The sequence below is a fragment of the Staurois parvus genome, unplaced genomic scaffold (assembly GCF_062004578.1).
Source record: "Staurois parvus isolate SC_StPar_1 unplaced genomic scaffold, SC_StPar_1.0 ptg000031l, whole genome shotgun sequence".
Classification (NCBI taxonomy): Eukaryota; Metazoa; Chordata; class Amphibia; order Anura; family Ranidae; genus Staurois; species Staurois parvus.
Window position 1 is genome coordinate 9,873,371 of NW_028317827.1, and position 17,042 is coordinate 9,890,412.

Consider the following 17,042-nt stretch of genomic DNA (forward strand, 5'->3'; position numbering starts at 1 on the left):
ATCACATCCTATTACATCTAAGGTGAAAAAGAGTTTTGGTTTTCCATATAATTTAACAACAGTTGAGATGACATTTCAGGAGGTGCATGTTTTCAATGAGTTAGATGATTCATAGACTTGCATTGTGAAAGGGGCAGTAATGTACCATGATTGTGTATCATTGCAAAGCAGAAAACTTTGCGCCCTAGACAAGACCAGCTACTTGAACCCCCCCCCAAATAAAAAACCTTTACCTGTAGTTCTACTTTACCTCTCCTAGCACACATCCTCTTTCCCCTTTTCCTCTCAATATTTCCACCCTCACATAAATCCCCCCAAATCCCTCATCCTAGCACAAATTTCCCTAAATCTCTCTTCTTGTGACAATGCCCTCCAAATTACCTTTCCCAGCACAAATCCTTCCGCCCCACCCAAATCCCCCTCCTAGCACAACCCCCCATTCCCCCCTCCTAGCACAACATCCCCCCCATCCTTCCTCCTAGCACAGCCCCATCCCCTCTCCTAGCACAAATTCCACCGAATCCCCCCTCCTAGCACAAATCCCCTCAAACTCCTCTCCCAGCACCAATCCTCTTGATTCAATTCCCCCACCTTACCCAAATCCCCCCCCTCCTTTTAGCACAAATTCCCCCAAATAGCTCCTATCCACCCTCCTGCACAAACCTCTCATCTCAGCACAAATGATTGTTACCCCTCCCCCTCCTTTCATTGTGTACAGTTCCCCCAGCCTGTAAGCTACCTCCCCCCAAACTTACTGGTGGGAAACCAGGTAGGAGTGCAGGTTGTGCTGTGCTCTCACTCCTGTCAGTGGAGTGATCCTCCATACAGCAGATGACACAGGATTGCTCTTGGATCAGGCTGTACAGAGTTTGATTACCTCACCCCCTATCTCCTCCATTGACCGCTCATCTTTCAGCAGCAGGGATCCAGGGTATGAATCAAACACTGACCATACTAATGTAAGAGCGATCCTGTTTCATCTGCTTTATGGAGGATCGCTCCACTTACAAGAGAGCAAAACACAGCCCGCACCTCCTGGCTCTCTTCTGTCATTTCTCTTTTGAAATCTGCGGGGGGTGTAGCCGGCGGCCTTGGCTGCACCCTAGGTGACAGTGCACCCTAGGCGGCTGCCTTGTTTGCCTAGTGGTAACGCTGGCCCTGCCCACTACTATCCACCTAATTTGAAAAACTTTAGGAGCTGATTTACTACAGATAAGAACAGTAAAACAATGGGGTTGATTTACTCAAACTGGAGAGTGAGAAATCTGGTGCAGCTGTGCATGGTAGCCAATTAGCATCTAACTTCAGCTTGTTCAATTAAACTTTGACAAAAAAAATGGAAGTTGATTGGTTTCTGTTCAGAGCAGCACCAGATTTTGCACTCTCCAGTTTTAGTAAATCAACCCCAATCTGTTTATAAACATGTTTTACCATGTTAAAGGATCAGCTCACCCAATAGTGATAGCTTAATTATTGGTGGAGATTGGTAGGCTGAGTAAGCCCCTGGATTTGTATATGCCTGTAAGTGCCTGAGTGCCTGACTCTTGTTCTTATCCAACTGGTCATTATATGCTAAATTTACTTTTAACTAAGTGCATAAAACAATGCTAGGATAATAAGAAGCACTTATCTATATTACTGTTTGCTTTCTTGAAATCTTGTTAATCCTAAAAAAAATCTTGTATCTATATGCAGCCATTTCTTTTATTCTGTTGTTTCTTTTCTAAAGTGCTAGTCAAGTATTTCACGATCTTGTAGACAATGTTGTAGCACACCGATAAAGTTACAGTGTTTGCTAATCTTATTTATATTTATATCTAAAAAAAGAAAACTTGAAAATTCCATGCAATCTGTTTAAAAATACTTAAGTTACAGTTCTATTCGCGTGTACAGTATAGTATCAGTAAAGGTAATGCATCTTTTTTTATTCTACAAGCTTCAAAAGTTGAACCAATAAAGTAAAAAAGATCACATTTCAAAGATGCTGAACGTGAATCTGGTTATGTTTTCATGACTTGCAAAAGGACATCCCAGTGAGAGTGTGATTATGGTGTGTGGATTTATGTGCTTTAGAAAGGGAAGTCTTGTAGTAGGAGATCTTTACCACATCAAACATATGGTACAAATTTACTGAAATATAATACATTTCTAGTTACTTTTTTCTGCAGGTGGAGTTCCAGGTCCAATGAATTAAAGTAATTTCTTTCTGCGTGATTTTAAGAGTCAGACCAATCAAAAATTTTTTTTTTTTTCGTAGGTGCCAATGTTTTCAGTTATACATTGGTTTCTACTATTATAAATAAGAACAAGTAATCTAATAATCTGATATTGTTTATATATATTATCCACTTGCCATCAAATCAAATCACATACATGTACGTGATTGTGTTCAAGCTGTTATACAGGGGTTATTATTATTATTATTATTATACAGTATTTATAAAGCGCCAATAGTTCGCTCAGCGCTGTACATTACAAAGGGGGACAGAACATGTGACAGAACAATACCAATACAATGCAAAACATGAGGGGATTGAGGGCCCTGCTCTTTCGAGCTTACAATCTAGGAGGTTATGGCTACAGTTGTCAGCCATACCACCAGTATCAAAGTGAAAAGTGATCTGTGCAGCTGATTAACTTCTGGATCACTTTTACAAACAGCAGGAGGGGGGATGACCTCACTGGTGCCCTATCTTGTTTTTCTGCACACCGGGGAGTCTGGGATCCAATTCTGTGGTTGCGGCCAATGATGATAGAGGTGACCAGAGATTTGGTTAGGACAAATGTAAACATCTCCATTTTTAATTATAATTTTTTTGAGGGGGGAAAGCATGAGATCAATGGGCTTTTTTTTATCTCATGCTTTCAAGGATAGAGGAGAGATCTGGAGTCTTATAGACCAGTGTTTCTCAAACTTTTTTCAGTCAAGGTACCCTTTAAAATTATTGACAATCTCAAGGAACATATTAACATTCTGCTCAATCCTGAGACACCCCATTCTAAAATGTAAAAAAATATTGTAATAGTTTAATATAATGCAGCAATATGCACACTCATAGTACACTCAACGTTACAGGTGATCTATTCTACCAAAGCAAATATACCTTTGCACACTACTACTGACTAGTATTTCAGTGTTTCTCCCTCAGTTTCTCTCCATCACTTGACTAATGTGACCCCTTTACTAATTGTGAGGGGCGGGGGAGGGGCATACAAGGATACTGTGCATTCACTCAACATAATCCTTATCAACTGATGATGTCATTGGTTGTTACCATACCGGCAGCTAGAAAGTCGTAAAAGTGCAAAAATGAAGACCTGTGGCTTTGTGTACTAAAAGGCAGGCTTGATTTACCTGCTGGCTCGTTTTTTGGGCAATGTGTAGGCATTTTCCCCTGAAGAAGCCTGAAGGCACCTCAGGATGCCTGAACACCCTGGTTGAAAAAGGCTGTTATAGACCCCAGATGCCTCCATAAAAAGGACCTGTCATGCTTTATTGCTAGCAGAAGTGATTAAAAAATGAAAGGGACAGTGTAAAAATAAAAATAATCATTTTAAAGCCCCCCCCCCATGCACACACGTAGAGGTGAATACATATGTAGGTCACGCATGCATATATAAACAATGTTTGCAGCACATATGTGAGGTATTGCCTTGAATGTTATAGCGAGAGCAATAATTTTAGCACCAAACCTCCTTTGTAACTCTAAACTGATAACCTGTACAAATGTTTAAAGCATCACTGTTTTTAGGGTGGAACATTTAACATGTTCCCATAGCCACAGCCACTGCCTGCCGCCCCCCCCTCCCTCTGACAGATAGTACGGGGAGAAGTCTCCCCGTACTATTCACCAAATTTGAAAACAGCATGGCCGTGCGGGGCTCCGTCCACACAGCTGCATCATTCATTCACAGACTTCCGTGAATAAATGAACTGCAAGTCCCGACAGCCTTAGCGGCTGTCAGCTTGTAGTTTTCAATGAACTACCATGGCACTATGGAGAGACATGGTAGTTCATTGAAGATTCCTGTCAGATTATCTGCTTGGCCCTACATCCCGTTCGCAAGCAGATATTCTGACAGGACTTTAGGAGACCTGCATGGCATCAGTAATCTACTGATCGCTGGTGCAGTGCTTTCCAGGCTCCTATAAACAAAAATAATAAAAGCACATTTATTTACCTGCAAAAAATGTACATTTATTATTTTTGTCTAAAAGGTGAACTTATCCTTTAAAGTAGCACAGCTGGTCATGAAGGGGGGTAAATCTTCCAGAGGCAAGTGGTTAATTGGTCATATGACAGTGCTTGGGCCTGCTAATTGGCTGCTAGACTGGAGCACTGTCACAGGGAGGAAGTCACAACCTACCCCATTCTCAGAAGCATAGACTGTAGTGGAGACAGAAGTGACAGGGAAATGCTGCAACATAAACAGTTTAAGGGTGGGGGCACTTTAGAAATACACAATTTTTCCCCTGAATGGGCAAGGTGACAGTGTCTTTTTAAAGCGATCCTATAGCATAGTATCATCAACGGTCGTAAAGGTGGTGGGGTTGGCCTGCTCCTGTCACCGCTGAGCACCTTCCGAGTCCTCCCAAACCCCCCCTCCCTATCCTTCTCCTCCTTCGAGGCCCACTGCGTCCGACTATTCTCCCCAACCCCCCTGAAGATTGCTGTGATATACCGGCCTCCTGGATCCATACCCCGCTTCCTGGAAGACTTCTCCTCCTGGCTACCCTTCTTCCTCTCCTCTGAGCTACCCACTATCATCCTTGGGGATTTCAACATCCCTGTCAACCTCGACAACATGGACACAGCCCGTCTCTTCCACTTAACCTCCTCCTTTGCACTTGCACAGTGCATACAATCCACCACCCACTCCGACGGTAATATCCTTGATCTTGTCTTCTCCAACCGCTGCGCTCCCCACAACCTCACTAACACCCCCTTCCCTCTCTCTGACCACAACCTGATTACCTTCTCTATCTCCTCATCCTCCAACGCCTACCCCTCCAAATGTCACACTTCTACCAGCCGTAACCTCCGCAACCTTAACCCTGCCTCCCTCCACTCCGCAGCTGATCAACTCCATGACCGCATCCTCCCCCTGTCCTGCCCCGACTTGGCTATGACCGCCTACAACAATGCGCTGTCAACAGCCCTTGACTCACTAGCGCCTTTAAACACACGCAACATCAGACCCCGACCGCTCCAGCCCTGGCAGACTGATCACACCAAAACCCTCAAACGACACAGTCGTGCCCTGGAGCGACTATGGCGAAAAACCAAATCCCAACAAGCCTTCACCCGATACAAATCTGCCTTCCACACCTACACCTCCTCCCTCCATACTGCCAAACAAGCCTACTTCCTGACCCTCATCAAGGCCCTCTCCTCCAATCCTCGCCGACTCTTCTCCACCTTCAACTCTCTACTCTCGCCAACCCCCCCTCCACCCAGCACCTCACTCACTGCCCTTGAGATTGCCAATCACTTCAAAAACAAGATTGACACAATTCGCAAGGACATTGCCGCAACTCACACGCCTTCTCAACCCGTCCCCTCTCACACAGCTACCCCCTCATCCCCCCTCCCCCTCGACATAACCCACAGGGACTTTGTCGCTGCTCAAACTCCCTCTAACCCCCTTCCCCCTCACTCAGCTACCCCCTCTACACCCCTCTCCCACAGCCCCACCACTGCTCTGACCTCCTCTCCCACCCCACCCTACATTCCTCATACTGAAGCTCCCCCAACACTCTGCACCTTTGACCTTACTACCATCGAAGAAGTCTCCAAGATCCTCTCTGATGCCCGCCTCACCACCTGCCCCCTCGACCCTATCCCCTCACAACTCCTACGACCTCCCTCCCCCTCCATCCTACGCTCCCTCACCCACATCTTCAATCTCTCCCTGTCCTCCGGCACTTTCCCTTCCTCTCTGAAACATGCCCACATCACCCCCATACTTAAAAAGCCCTCCCTGGACCCCAATGACCCGAACAACCTCAGACCCATCTCCCTGCTCCCATTTACATCTAAACTCCTCGAGCGCCTAGTCTACACCCGCCTATACTCTCACCTCAACGACAACCACCTCCTCGATCCCCTGCAGTCTGGCTTCCGTCCCCTACACTCCACCGAAACTGCCTTACTCAAACTCTCCAACGACCTGCTAACCGCCAAAGCTAATGGCCACTATTCAGTGCTCCTACTCCTTGACCTCTCTGCGGCCTTTGACACAGTCGACCACCCCCTCCTCCTCAAAAAACTACACTCCCTTGGCCTCAGAGATTCTGCTCTCTCCTGGCTCTCATCCTACCTGTCACAACGCTCTTTCAGCGTTACCTATAATGCCACCACCTCCCTCTCACTCCCCCTCTCTGTTGGGGTCCCTCAAGGCTCTGTCCTTGGGCCCCTTCTCTTCTCCATCTACACCTCCTCCCTTGGCCAACTCATACACTCTCACGGCTTCAACTACCACCTCTATGCCGACGACACACAAATCTATCTCTCAACCCCCCACCTCACCCCCTCGGTCTCCGCCCGAATCACACACCTGTTGAGCGACATATCAGACTGGATGTCGCTCCACTTCCTTAAACTGAACCTCTCCAAAACCGAGTTTCTTGTCTTCCCTCCAGCCTGGACACCACCCCCCATTGACTTCTCCATCATGTCCAACAACGCCACCATCAAACCCGCCCTGCAGGCCAGAGTACTTGGTGTCATTTTGGACTCCAACCTATCCTTCCAGCCCCAAGTCCACTCTTTAACAAACTCGTGCAGACTCCACCTCCGCAACATCGCCAAAATCCGCACGTTCCTAACTCCAGAAACCACTAAACAGCTCATCCACTCCCTCATCATATCACGACTCGACTACTGCAACTCCCTCCTCACTGGCCTGCCTCGCCGCTGGCTATCCCTGCTTCAGTCCATCCTGAATACGGCTGCCAGACTCATTCACCTTTCCAACCGCTCCGTTTCCGCCACCCCCCTCTGCCAATCCCTCCACTGGCTTCCGATTGTGCAACGGATCAAATTCAAAATCCTAACGCTGACGTACAAAGCTGTCCACCATACTGCCCCGAACTACATCACTGACCTAATATCCAAGTACCGCCCAGCACGCACACTGCGCTCCTCACAAGACCTCCTTCTCTCTAGTTCCCTGGTCTCCTCCTCCCATGCCCGCCTCCAGGACTTCCCCAGGGTGTCACTAATCCTCTGGAACTCCCTGCCCCAACCCATCAGATTATCACCTACTCTCCTCTCCTTTAGGCGCACCCTGAAAACCCATCTCTTCAGGGAAGCCTACCCCGCCCCCTGCTAACTTGCCGACCTCCTCCACTCTTCCTACCACTCCATCCCCCACAGCTATCTCCTCCTGTGCCACCATCCCCTCCCTCCTAGATTGTAAGCTTGAAAGAGCAGGGCTCTCGATCCCCTCATGTTTTGCATTGTATTGGTATTGTTCTGTCACATGTTCTGTCCCCTTTGTAATGTACAGTGCTGAGTGAACTATTGGCGCTTTATAAATACTAATAAATAATAATAATAATCATAGCATAGTGGCAAAAGTAGCCTAGTCCAAAGAACCCTTGGCAGCCACTCAGTAAGACAAATCACAATTACAAATATCTAACATTAGTCGTGCAATTCTCTCCACATCAAAAATAATGGCAGGATTGCTGCAATTCTGATTTATTGCCCAAAATCTTTAGGCAGATGCCCTCCCATAATAGTATCACAAAATACTGTATTAACTGGTGATAAAGGAACTATGAAAATCCTGTTCCTCTCACAGTTTGACTGATCTTCTCCTACAACTCTGTTAATTCAGGTTTTGCCCTTTATTTTTTTCTTTTTAACCTTAAAAAAACCTTAAAAAAATGTTGGTATCCCTCAAGGATACCAGCCAGACACACCATGGGTACAGGCTGGTATCAGCACAGTGGAATTATAAGTTTCAGGCTCCCTGCTATGGCAACAAAAGTCTGTATGAACATCAGCAGCAGGATGGGGTTTTGAAATGAGGTGTCTAAAAAAAGTGTACAGACACCCAGGGGCGGACTGACCATTTGGAAACTCGGACACTGCCCGAGGGCCCAGGGTCAGTAGGGGGCCCCATGAGATGCCCCTGGTACCTTTTTCATAGGCTTTTTTGAATTTGTGCAAGGACACAGGGGCCCCATGATCCCCTATTGCCCGGGGGCCCCATGAGTTGTCAGTCCGCCCCTGCAGACACCCCTTTCCAATAACTCTTTCCATGTGCTCTGGGATTCTCATGAAGGATCAGGTAAATGTATTTAATGTACACATATAAAAATATAAATATACAATACATATTTAGACTAAATATATTGCATTAAACATTAGTCTTTACCATTGCTTCGAATTCCACTTGGGCATCCACCAAAGCTTTGGAAATCTGAGCGGATTGTTGAAAATGTACGTTATCTATGATAAAACACATATACAAATAAGACCGATGTGTGTATCTGTGGAATCTAGTTCAATATTTGACAGTCCAGCCATAATGCATTAACTAGAAATGATAGCTTTCACTTCCTATTGATAAAAAATAATAGCTTGAACATCTCTGTAACACAAACACTTTTATGTGCTGATCTATCTCACAAACTAAGTAGTGTGCTTATTGCTGATCAAACAGACTTCTACTCATGTTAGAACTGGGTGTTTGCACTATAATGGTCTATGATATCACCTACCATCTGCTGTGCCATGAATGAGCAGGTAATCTACTTTGCTGAAATTCTCTATTCGGGACATCACAGTTGAATTCTGAAAAGGAAGAAGAGGTGATTCATTAGATGTATTTCCTGATGAAAGGATAATATGAAAAAAAGCTCATCTCTGGTGGTGGTATTGGCAGTTGTGTAAGAATATATTGCATCCATGCTATCTACACTCATCTACTTTCTGGAAACCACAGATGGGAACACTGCAGACTGTATCCTTGCCTAGGTCACTTAACAAAATTACACATACAGTTACTGACTACAACTGCATTTCAAAGCTAAATAAATGTGGGCTTTACTTTTTTGTAATTCCTTTATTTTCACAAATCAAATGAAGTGCAAACAAATGATCTTACACAGATGGGTTTTCAGGTAATACACTCACATATGAGCAAGGTTATACTGTAGAGCAATAACAGGTAACAGGTAAGCAGTAGAAAATCACCAAATAAGTTGTTAGGTTTCCATGAAACAAGACCCCAGGTTCCAGAACATATCACAAAGGCACCCAACTATAAGGACTAACTGAGGAAACCAGGACATCGTATTCCTCTGTAGCTTATATACATCGGGGATTCTAGGGACAGCGCTAACATAAAAACATGGCTCGTTAACTAGTAGTTGGAAAATCCAAAATGGGAAGGGGGGAGGTAAAGACAAGGGTTGAGAGAGAGAAGGTGGGAGGAGAGATAAAGAAGAGGGGAAAAGGAGAAGAATGAGAGCAGTGTCGTCCCTCTCCTGGCCCAGGATACTTCTAGATTACTGAGATTACAGAGATTCAGATCACTGGGAAGCTGGCAGTTTGTTTAAGTATGAGTCAGTATACACAAAATAGTTTCATGGTCTCCATATGTTGGCGTAGGACTCCTCCGTATTGCGCAGAGTGGCCGTAAGTACCTCCATACTCCAAAGAACATTAATTCTAGCAAACCAAAGAGCCTTCGAGGAGGGGTTAGTGCTCCTCCAGCAGAGCAGGATACACGCCTTAGCTGCATTAAGCAGCTGGATTGTCAGGGAGGATTTGCACTTTTTGATAGGTCTCTCTGTCAAGTGAAGCAGGCAGGCCACTGGGTTGTCATGCACATCCACTGCAATTAGCTGTTTGATAACTGAGGTCACATCACGCCAAAACAACTGGGTTCCTGGAGACAATCATAAAAAATGAAGTATGGTCCCACCTTCAGCACTGCAGCATCAGCAGGTGTCTAGGAACTGAGGAGAGATACAGAGGAGTAGGGAGGGAACCGTGTACCATCTGGTGAGGATGTTGCAGCTAGATTCTTGAATCCTTGTGGCTATGCAGGACTTTTGGGCAATGGGGAGGATTTTATTCCTCTGACTGGGAGTGAAACTCATGGCAAGCTCTGATTCCCATTTCAGGAGAAAGAGAGGTGTGTAATCCTCGCCAGGGTGCGTGTGGATAGCATAAAGAAGGGAGAGTAAATGGTGGACCGGTTCTCCCTTGTGACACATCAATTTCGAATCCAGTTAGAGGGCAATTTACGGTGGGTGAGAGAGCCAACTGAGGAAGTGCTGCAGCTGTAATCCACTTTGGAAGTCCAGAGGGGGGTCAACCAAGCGGGTAAGATCTGTGGCAATCAACCACCCTCCAGATGTTAGAAAGGCAGAAAGATGGGAATAACTTTGGGCGTTGAGGCAATGGAATTCCCCCTATTGGAGGCCAGGTATGAAGTCTGAGTTACCCACAATGGGGATTATAGGTAAGGGAAGTGGAGAGACCGTGGTAGCTCAAAACACTGCCCATGCTACGCAGAGAGTGCTACCAAGAGTGGGATGTGTACATAGCTCCCTAGGAAGCGGAGAGATGATCCATGGCCAACTCCCTGCGATACCTTGGAAGACCTCCATCTCCATGGAAATCCAGAGTTTTGTTTCTCCATGACAGTGCCAGTCGGGTACCCTGACCCTTAGGCAAGGAGAGACTCTGAAACCTCTGGCGCAACCTTTTACTGGACCATATAAAATCCCAAAACTATGCACCAATGTTCCAGAAAAAAGAGGGAGGCAAGCAGATAGGAAGAGCTTGTAGCAAATAGAGGATTCGGTGAAGTATTGTCATTTTAAGGGCATTGCAGTGGCCGAACCAGGTCAGCGTCAAGGAGTGCCATTGCAATAAATCCTCTTTAAGCTTAGAGAGGAGAGGTTCAAAGTTTGCTGAATAAAGCTTGGCAGGGTCTGGGGTAATGTCCGTCCCTAAGTATCTAATCACTTCATGTGCCCTCTAGTAGCCAAGATCTTCGCAAACAGCTTTAGATCGATGTTTAGAAGGGCGATTGGATGGTAGCTGCCAGAGGGCTTTAGATGAAGGACAATGTTGACCTTTACTTTAGACGACACACATGCTGACCTGTTTTAGATTAAAAGCTTTCTGGGCTTTTTTGACCCCCATTAGGCTTACAGTGTATCCAAAGCCAAAGGTTATAAAACCTCTTAGGTTTTTTTGCTGTCTGTGTGAAATTCATCATCTCTATTTGTCCTAGTGACCATTGTCCCTGGAAATGAAAGTTAGGGGAAAAAAATAAACATTGAGTTATCAGTAGAAGAGTTATATGGAGAAAGCCTTCCAATAAGGACATACAGTATGTTGTAGTGACAACTGTCTAAAAGGGATTTCCTTTCTTCTTTGGAGAGGTATCCTCTTCCTTCTTGATGTGTATACAGGACAGCAAGTGAAGAGAAGTCTCTCCTAATGGGACACAGATGGCAAAAACAAAAAACCCTAAGCCCCCATGCACACTTTGCGCAACGAGAACGCACGTTCCTGCTTGCATATTTTAATGTGCATTTTCTTATGTTTCTGGGCGTCTTGAATAGGGCAGCTTGTTCATTTGAATGGGCCGCCCTGTGTGATAAATGCACCAAAGAACCTCATATATCAAATTTTGTTACTGAGACAGGCGTTTTGCCATGATTTTCAGTGCAGCAAAATCACACTGTGTTTGGGGTGTCATTAAGAAATAATGGTAGTTCAAGTGTGTCACCCATTTTACCGCATTTCCGAAAGCGTGGGCAGAAACATACAATTTTGCCTGCATTTTCACAGTGACCAAATGTGAATCCAGCCTAACAGAAGATTTAACAATACTTTATCAAAAACCAAAAGGTTTTTGCTTTAGATGCACTTTAACTACTGTATACTCTGTCAGTACGTGCAAGGCCCCACTCCACATAGAAATGTTTCCTGTAGTTTACACTGATGATGGCTAAATAACAATCCAAAGCAATGGTGGTATGTTAACTGACTCCTGTTTAAATTGGCCCTAGTGTATGTATAAATGTGAATTAGGCACCCTAGGTTGTAAGCTCCTTGAGGGCAGGGACTGATGTGAATGTCCAGTTATTATAATACTGCATTTATATAGCAACAACAGTTTGCACAGCGCTTTACAATATAAAGGAAGACAGTACAATTACAATACAGTTCAATACAGAAGGAATTGGAGAGCCCAGCTCATAGAGTCTACACTAAAAAGGGAGGGGGAGGTGTTATAAAAGGTAATACAGTGGGGGAAGAGGGGGTAGGTTTTTCAAATAAATGAGTTCTCAAGGATCGCCTAAAGGTGGACAGGGTAGGAGCTAACCTGACATACTGGGGTAGGGAATTCCAGATGATGGAAGAGGTTCTGAAGAAGTCCTGGAGGTAAGCATGGGAGTAGGTAACAAGGGAGCTAGAGAGCAAGATATCTGGGGAGGAGCAGAGAAGACATTTTGGATGATCTCTGCAGATGGGGTTGGTGATGTAGCTGCAGGCAGTGTTGTGGACGGCTTTGTATATTGTGGTTAGTATTTTGAATTTAATATATTGGGCTAGTGGAAGCCAGTGAAGGGATTGGCAGAGAGGGGCAGAAGCCATGGATAGGCAAGTAAGGTGTATTAATCTAGCAGCAGTATTCATAATAGAATGAAGGGGAGGTAGTCTGTGTGAAGGTAGGACAGTGAGGAGAGACAGTAGTCAGGGCCGCAGATAATTAGTGAATAAGTTCTTTTGTGGTGTTGTTGGTTGAGAAGGGACGAATTCTGGAAATGTTGTAGATGTTAAGGTGACAAGATTTAGCCAGTGATTGGATGTGGGGCCCAAAGAAGAGGTCAGAGGAGAGGATTACACCTAGAACCCTGATGTGTGGACCAATAATTATGCTATTGAGCTCAATGGTGAAGTCATGTGGGGGGATCTGGTAGGAGGAAATATTACAAGCCTAGTTTTATGGTGTGTCATCCATATTGATATGTGGCTCAGTAAATGTGTGATACGCGAACAGATTGAGGGGGTGAGCTGGGGAGTAAAGAGATAGATTTGGGTGTCATAAGCATAGAGTTGGTACTGGAAGCCGTGGGAAGTTATCAGCTGGCTCAGGGAAGAGGTGTAGTGAGAGAATAAGAGGGGCAAAGGACAGAGCCTTGGTAACCCCAACAGAAAGAAGAAGAGCGGAGGAGATAGAGTTGAATGTGGCACTAAAGGTGTGCTGAGTTAATTGGAGGAGAACCAGGAAAGAGCAGAGTCGCAGAGGTCAAGGGAGTGGAGTTTATTGAGGAGGAGCAGGTGGTCAACTGTGTTAAAGGTAGTGGAAAGTTCTAAGAATAAGAATATGGAGTTATGGCCGTTGGTTTTAGCAGTTAGTAGGTCATTAGTGAGTTTTAGTATGGCAGTTTCAGTGGAATGTTGCAGGCCAAAGCCAGACTATAGGGGGTCAAGAAGGTTCAGTGAGGTAGCAACTCATACAGTTGTGGAAAAAGTGTTCAAGAAGCTTGGAGGCAAACAGGAGCAGAGAAATGGATCTGTTGTTCAAACAAGTGGGGTCCAGTAAGGGTTTTTTAAGTAAGGGGGTAACCATTGATTATTTGAGGGGAGGGAAAGGTGCTGGTGAAAGGGAGAGATTGAATATGTAAGTTAGAGAGTGGATAGACCAGGAAGGGGGTCATAGTAGTCGTGAGGGGACAGGGTCCAGGGAAAAGGTGGTGGGGTGGGCCTCATAAAAGAGTTTGGCAACTTTCTTGGTGGTAACAGGGTAAAAAGGAGGAAAGTATTGAATGGTGTTGAACCTTGTATGTCGGTTGAAGGAGATGGCAGGACACTTGGGATCTCACCATGAATTGTATCAATCTTGTTTTTAAAATTACTGGCAATCTCCTGGGCAGTAACTAAGTTAGTGGTAGAGGTAATGGGGGTGAAGTAGGGAATTAAAGGTAGAAAAGAGTTGAAGAGGATTGGATTAGAGGATTTTGATGAGAGTGGTGTTGCAGGTTTGCTTAGCAGCATGGAGGCAGGAGTTGTATTTGAGAAGGGCATATTTATATTTGAGTTGTGTTTGAGAAGGGCAGATTTGCAGAGGGTGAAGTCTTGCAGGGATTTAGTTTAACACCACACTTGCTCAAGAGCATGGCTGTGTAAAGTGCTGTGTAAATTGTTGGTGCTATATACAGTGCCTTGAAAAAGTATTCATACCCCTTTTCACTTTGTCATGTTACAACCAAAAACGTAAATGCGTTTTATTGGGATTTTATGAGATAGATCAACACAAAGTGATTCATAATTGTTGAAAAAAAGTTGAAGGAAAATGATAAATGAATTCAACATTTTTTACAAATCAATATCTGAGAAGTGTGGTGTGCATTTGTATTCAGTCCCCTTTACCCCTAACTAAAATCTAGTGGAACTAATTGCCTTTAAAAGTCCCTTAATTAGTAAATAGAGTCCACCTGTGTGTAATTGAATTTCAGTATAAATACAGCTGTTCTGTAAAGTCATCAGAAGTTTGTTTGAGAACATTAATGAACAAACAGCCTCATGAAGGCTAAAGAACACACCAGACAGGTTAGGATAAAGTTGTGGAGAAGTTTAAAACAGAGTTAAGTTATAAAAGAAAAATATCCAAAGCTTTTAACATCTCACAGAGCACTGTTCAATCCATCATCCAAGTATGGCACAGCTGCAAACCTACCAAGACATGGCCTTCTACCTAAACTGACAGGCAGGGAATTAATCAAAGAAGCAGCCAAGAGGCCCAAGGTAACTCTGGAGGAGTGGAAAATTTCAAGGGGTATGAATACTTTTTCAACGCACTATAAGTATCTGTAATAAATAGATAAACATAACTTGCCACCAGAGTAGGGCCAACAGGCAGGAATATAAAACTGATAAAGGTTCTAATCCTTCCTTATTCAAAAAATGTGTTAAGGGTTCCATTAGTTATACATTTTACCTTATAATTTTCAAGGTTGTCAGATTTTGTTGGAAGCCCCATGTACTTCTCTGTATAAAAAGATGCTGCAATAATAAATACGTAATTATTAAAAACAAGATTACACAAGATTATCTGTTTTATACCACAAGTGACAAAATATTTATTGTAGTGGGCTGACCTACTAAAACCACACATTTAGAATAATGTAGTGCTTATGTCCTCTAAGATTTATATTTCAATGGTGTTTATTAAATTTTAAACAGTTTAACACAAGAGCCACAAATCATACCCACGCAGGGGCTATCAATTGCACATAAAAATTAGAAAAAAAAGTGCTCTAACACCAACAGGGCAAAAGGTGCGCCCAAGCAGGGGCTATCAATGGCACTTAAATGACAAAAACATTAGTATAACACTTACAGTAACTCAAACTAAAGGCAGCTATCCACTGCCACACCAAAAACAAACAAAAAAAAAGAAAAGGAAGGAGGAGTACATCCTCTAAGATTTAAAGGCCTTGAGATCACACTTTATGTGTGGGCAACATTAAAACATATGCAGTACATCTCTGCAATACATGCACAAGTTTTTTTCTGTTTGACATTTCTGAAATCCAATGTGCTCCTAACAACCTATTTGAGCTTAAAAGTGCCATTTCCCCACAGAAATCCCAGACACAGTGTTTGTTGTCAGCCCTGCTCGGGTCCATCCTACTGGACTACACAGCGCTTCTCCCTTATGTTATAGAGATGAGGAAGTGCTGTTCTGTAGTCCAACAGGGGAGAAATGAGCAGGGCTGACAATGCTGCTCGGGATTTTAGTGCAGCAGAAACAGCACTGTCAGCTTTGACACCCAGGAATTTGAGTGCTCACTGGATCTTTTGTAAATCAACAGCTATTTTTCAAAGTTTGCAGCATTTTTAACCCCTTAAAAACCCTCTCTCAGTGACCCCTTAAGTGGGTTTTAGTGCCCAGGAGGAACAGTGGGTTCTGTATCGTAACCACTGTAATTGCCTTTCACAGCGGTCACATGATCGGGAGCCCATCCCACTGGCTCCTGATTGAAGCCTTGGCCGAGAGCTGTCAGTGACAGCTCAGTAAGTGTGCTGTGAGCTCACTGTGAGTGCACTCAACCTCCTGCCACCGTGAAAACATATGAGCAGAAGCTGGACATTAAAGCCCATCTTTCTTGTCGATGTATACATTGTGATAAGCAAGAGAAAAACAACATAGGGAAATATGTACTATGATGCTGCAATACATGTACATGTTTTTTTCACTCATACATACACTAATGCTGTGTCTGTGTTTACCCGACCATTGCATCATCTTGACTGATATAAAAGTACATTTTGGTTTATGTTGTTGTTGTTGCTATTTTAGATCAGTGTTTCTCAAACTTTTTTTTATTCAAGGCACCCTTGAAAAATTTACACATTCTCGAGATACCCTATTCTAAAATGTAAAAATCAAAATGAATAGTTTTATATAATGCAACAACATCCACACATCCAGTACACCCAACATTAGAGGTGACTTATTCTTCCAAAGCAAATATCCCTTTGCCCACTGGTACTGACTATTATTCCATTGTTTCTCTGTTCCCTTACCCCCGTTCTGATTGAGAGGGGCAGGGGAGAGACAACCATGGACACTGTGCAGGTACCCAATATCCTCCTTATCAACCAATGAAGCCATTAGCTGTAACGACGTTGGTGGATGGAAGGTTGTAATGGTGCACAATGAAAACCTGTGGCTCTGTGGAATTAAAAGGCAGACTTAATCCACTCTCCGGCTTGTATACACATTTTGGGCAATTTTAAGGCTCCATACACACTAGCATTTTTTTTATGCTCACAAAACGCTGGGGAAAACGCTGGATAAAATAGTAATAGCAATTTTACTAACTGAGGAGCGTTTAGGAGCGTTAGTGTTTCATTAGCATTTTTACAGTACATGTAGAGGGGAAAAAAAAGCTTGAAAAAAAGCTGTCAAGAATGTTTTAGTATCGTTTAGCAGCATAAAGGATAGTTAAGCGTTCTTTTCAGCTGAAAAAAAACGCTCCAAAAACTCTG

General features: G+C 44.0%; 1 protein-coding gene across 1 annotated transcript in view; it reads right to left on the reverse strand.

The window, feature by feature from the left end:
* The window catches only part of LOC149470805 (prolyl endopeptidase FAP-like), a 166,851-nt gene that overhangs the window by 11,586 nt on the left and 138,223 nt on the right, over positions 1-17,042 (reverse strand). The window contains exons 23-25 of the mRNA XM_089660049.1: positions 14,986-15,050; positions 8,735-8,807; positions 8,389-8,462 (exon numbers count right to left, since the gene is read on the reverse strand). Of these exons, the coding sequence (XP_089516175.1) occupies positions 8,389-8,462; positions 8,735-8,807; positions 14,986-15,050 (212 nt within the window). The remainder of the gene's footprint in view (positions 1-8,388; positions 8,463-8,734; positions 8,808-14,985; positions 15,051-17,042) is intronic.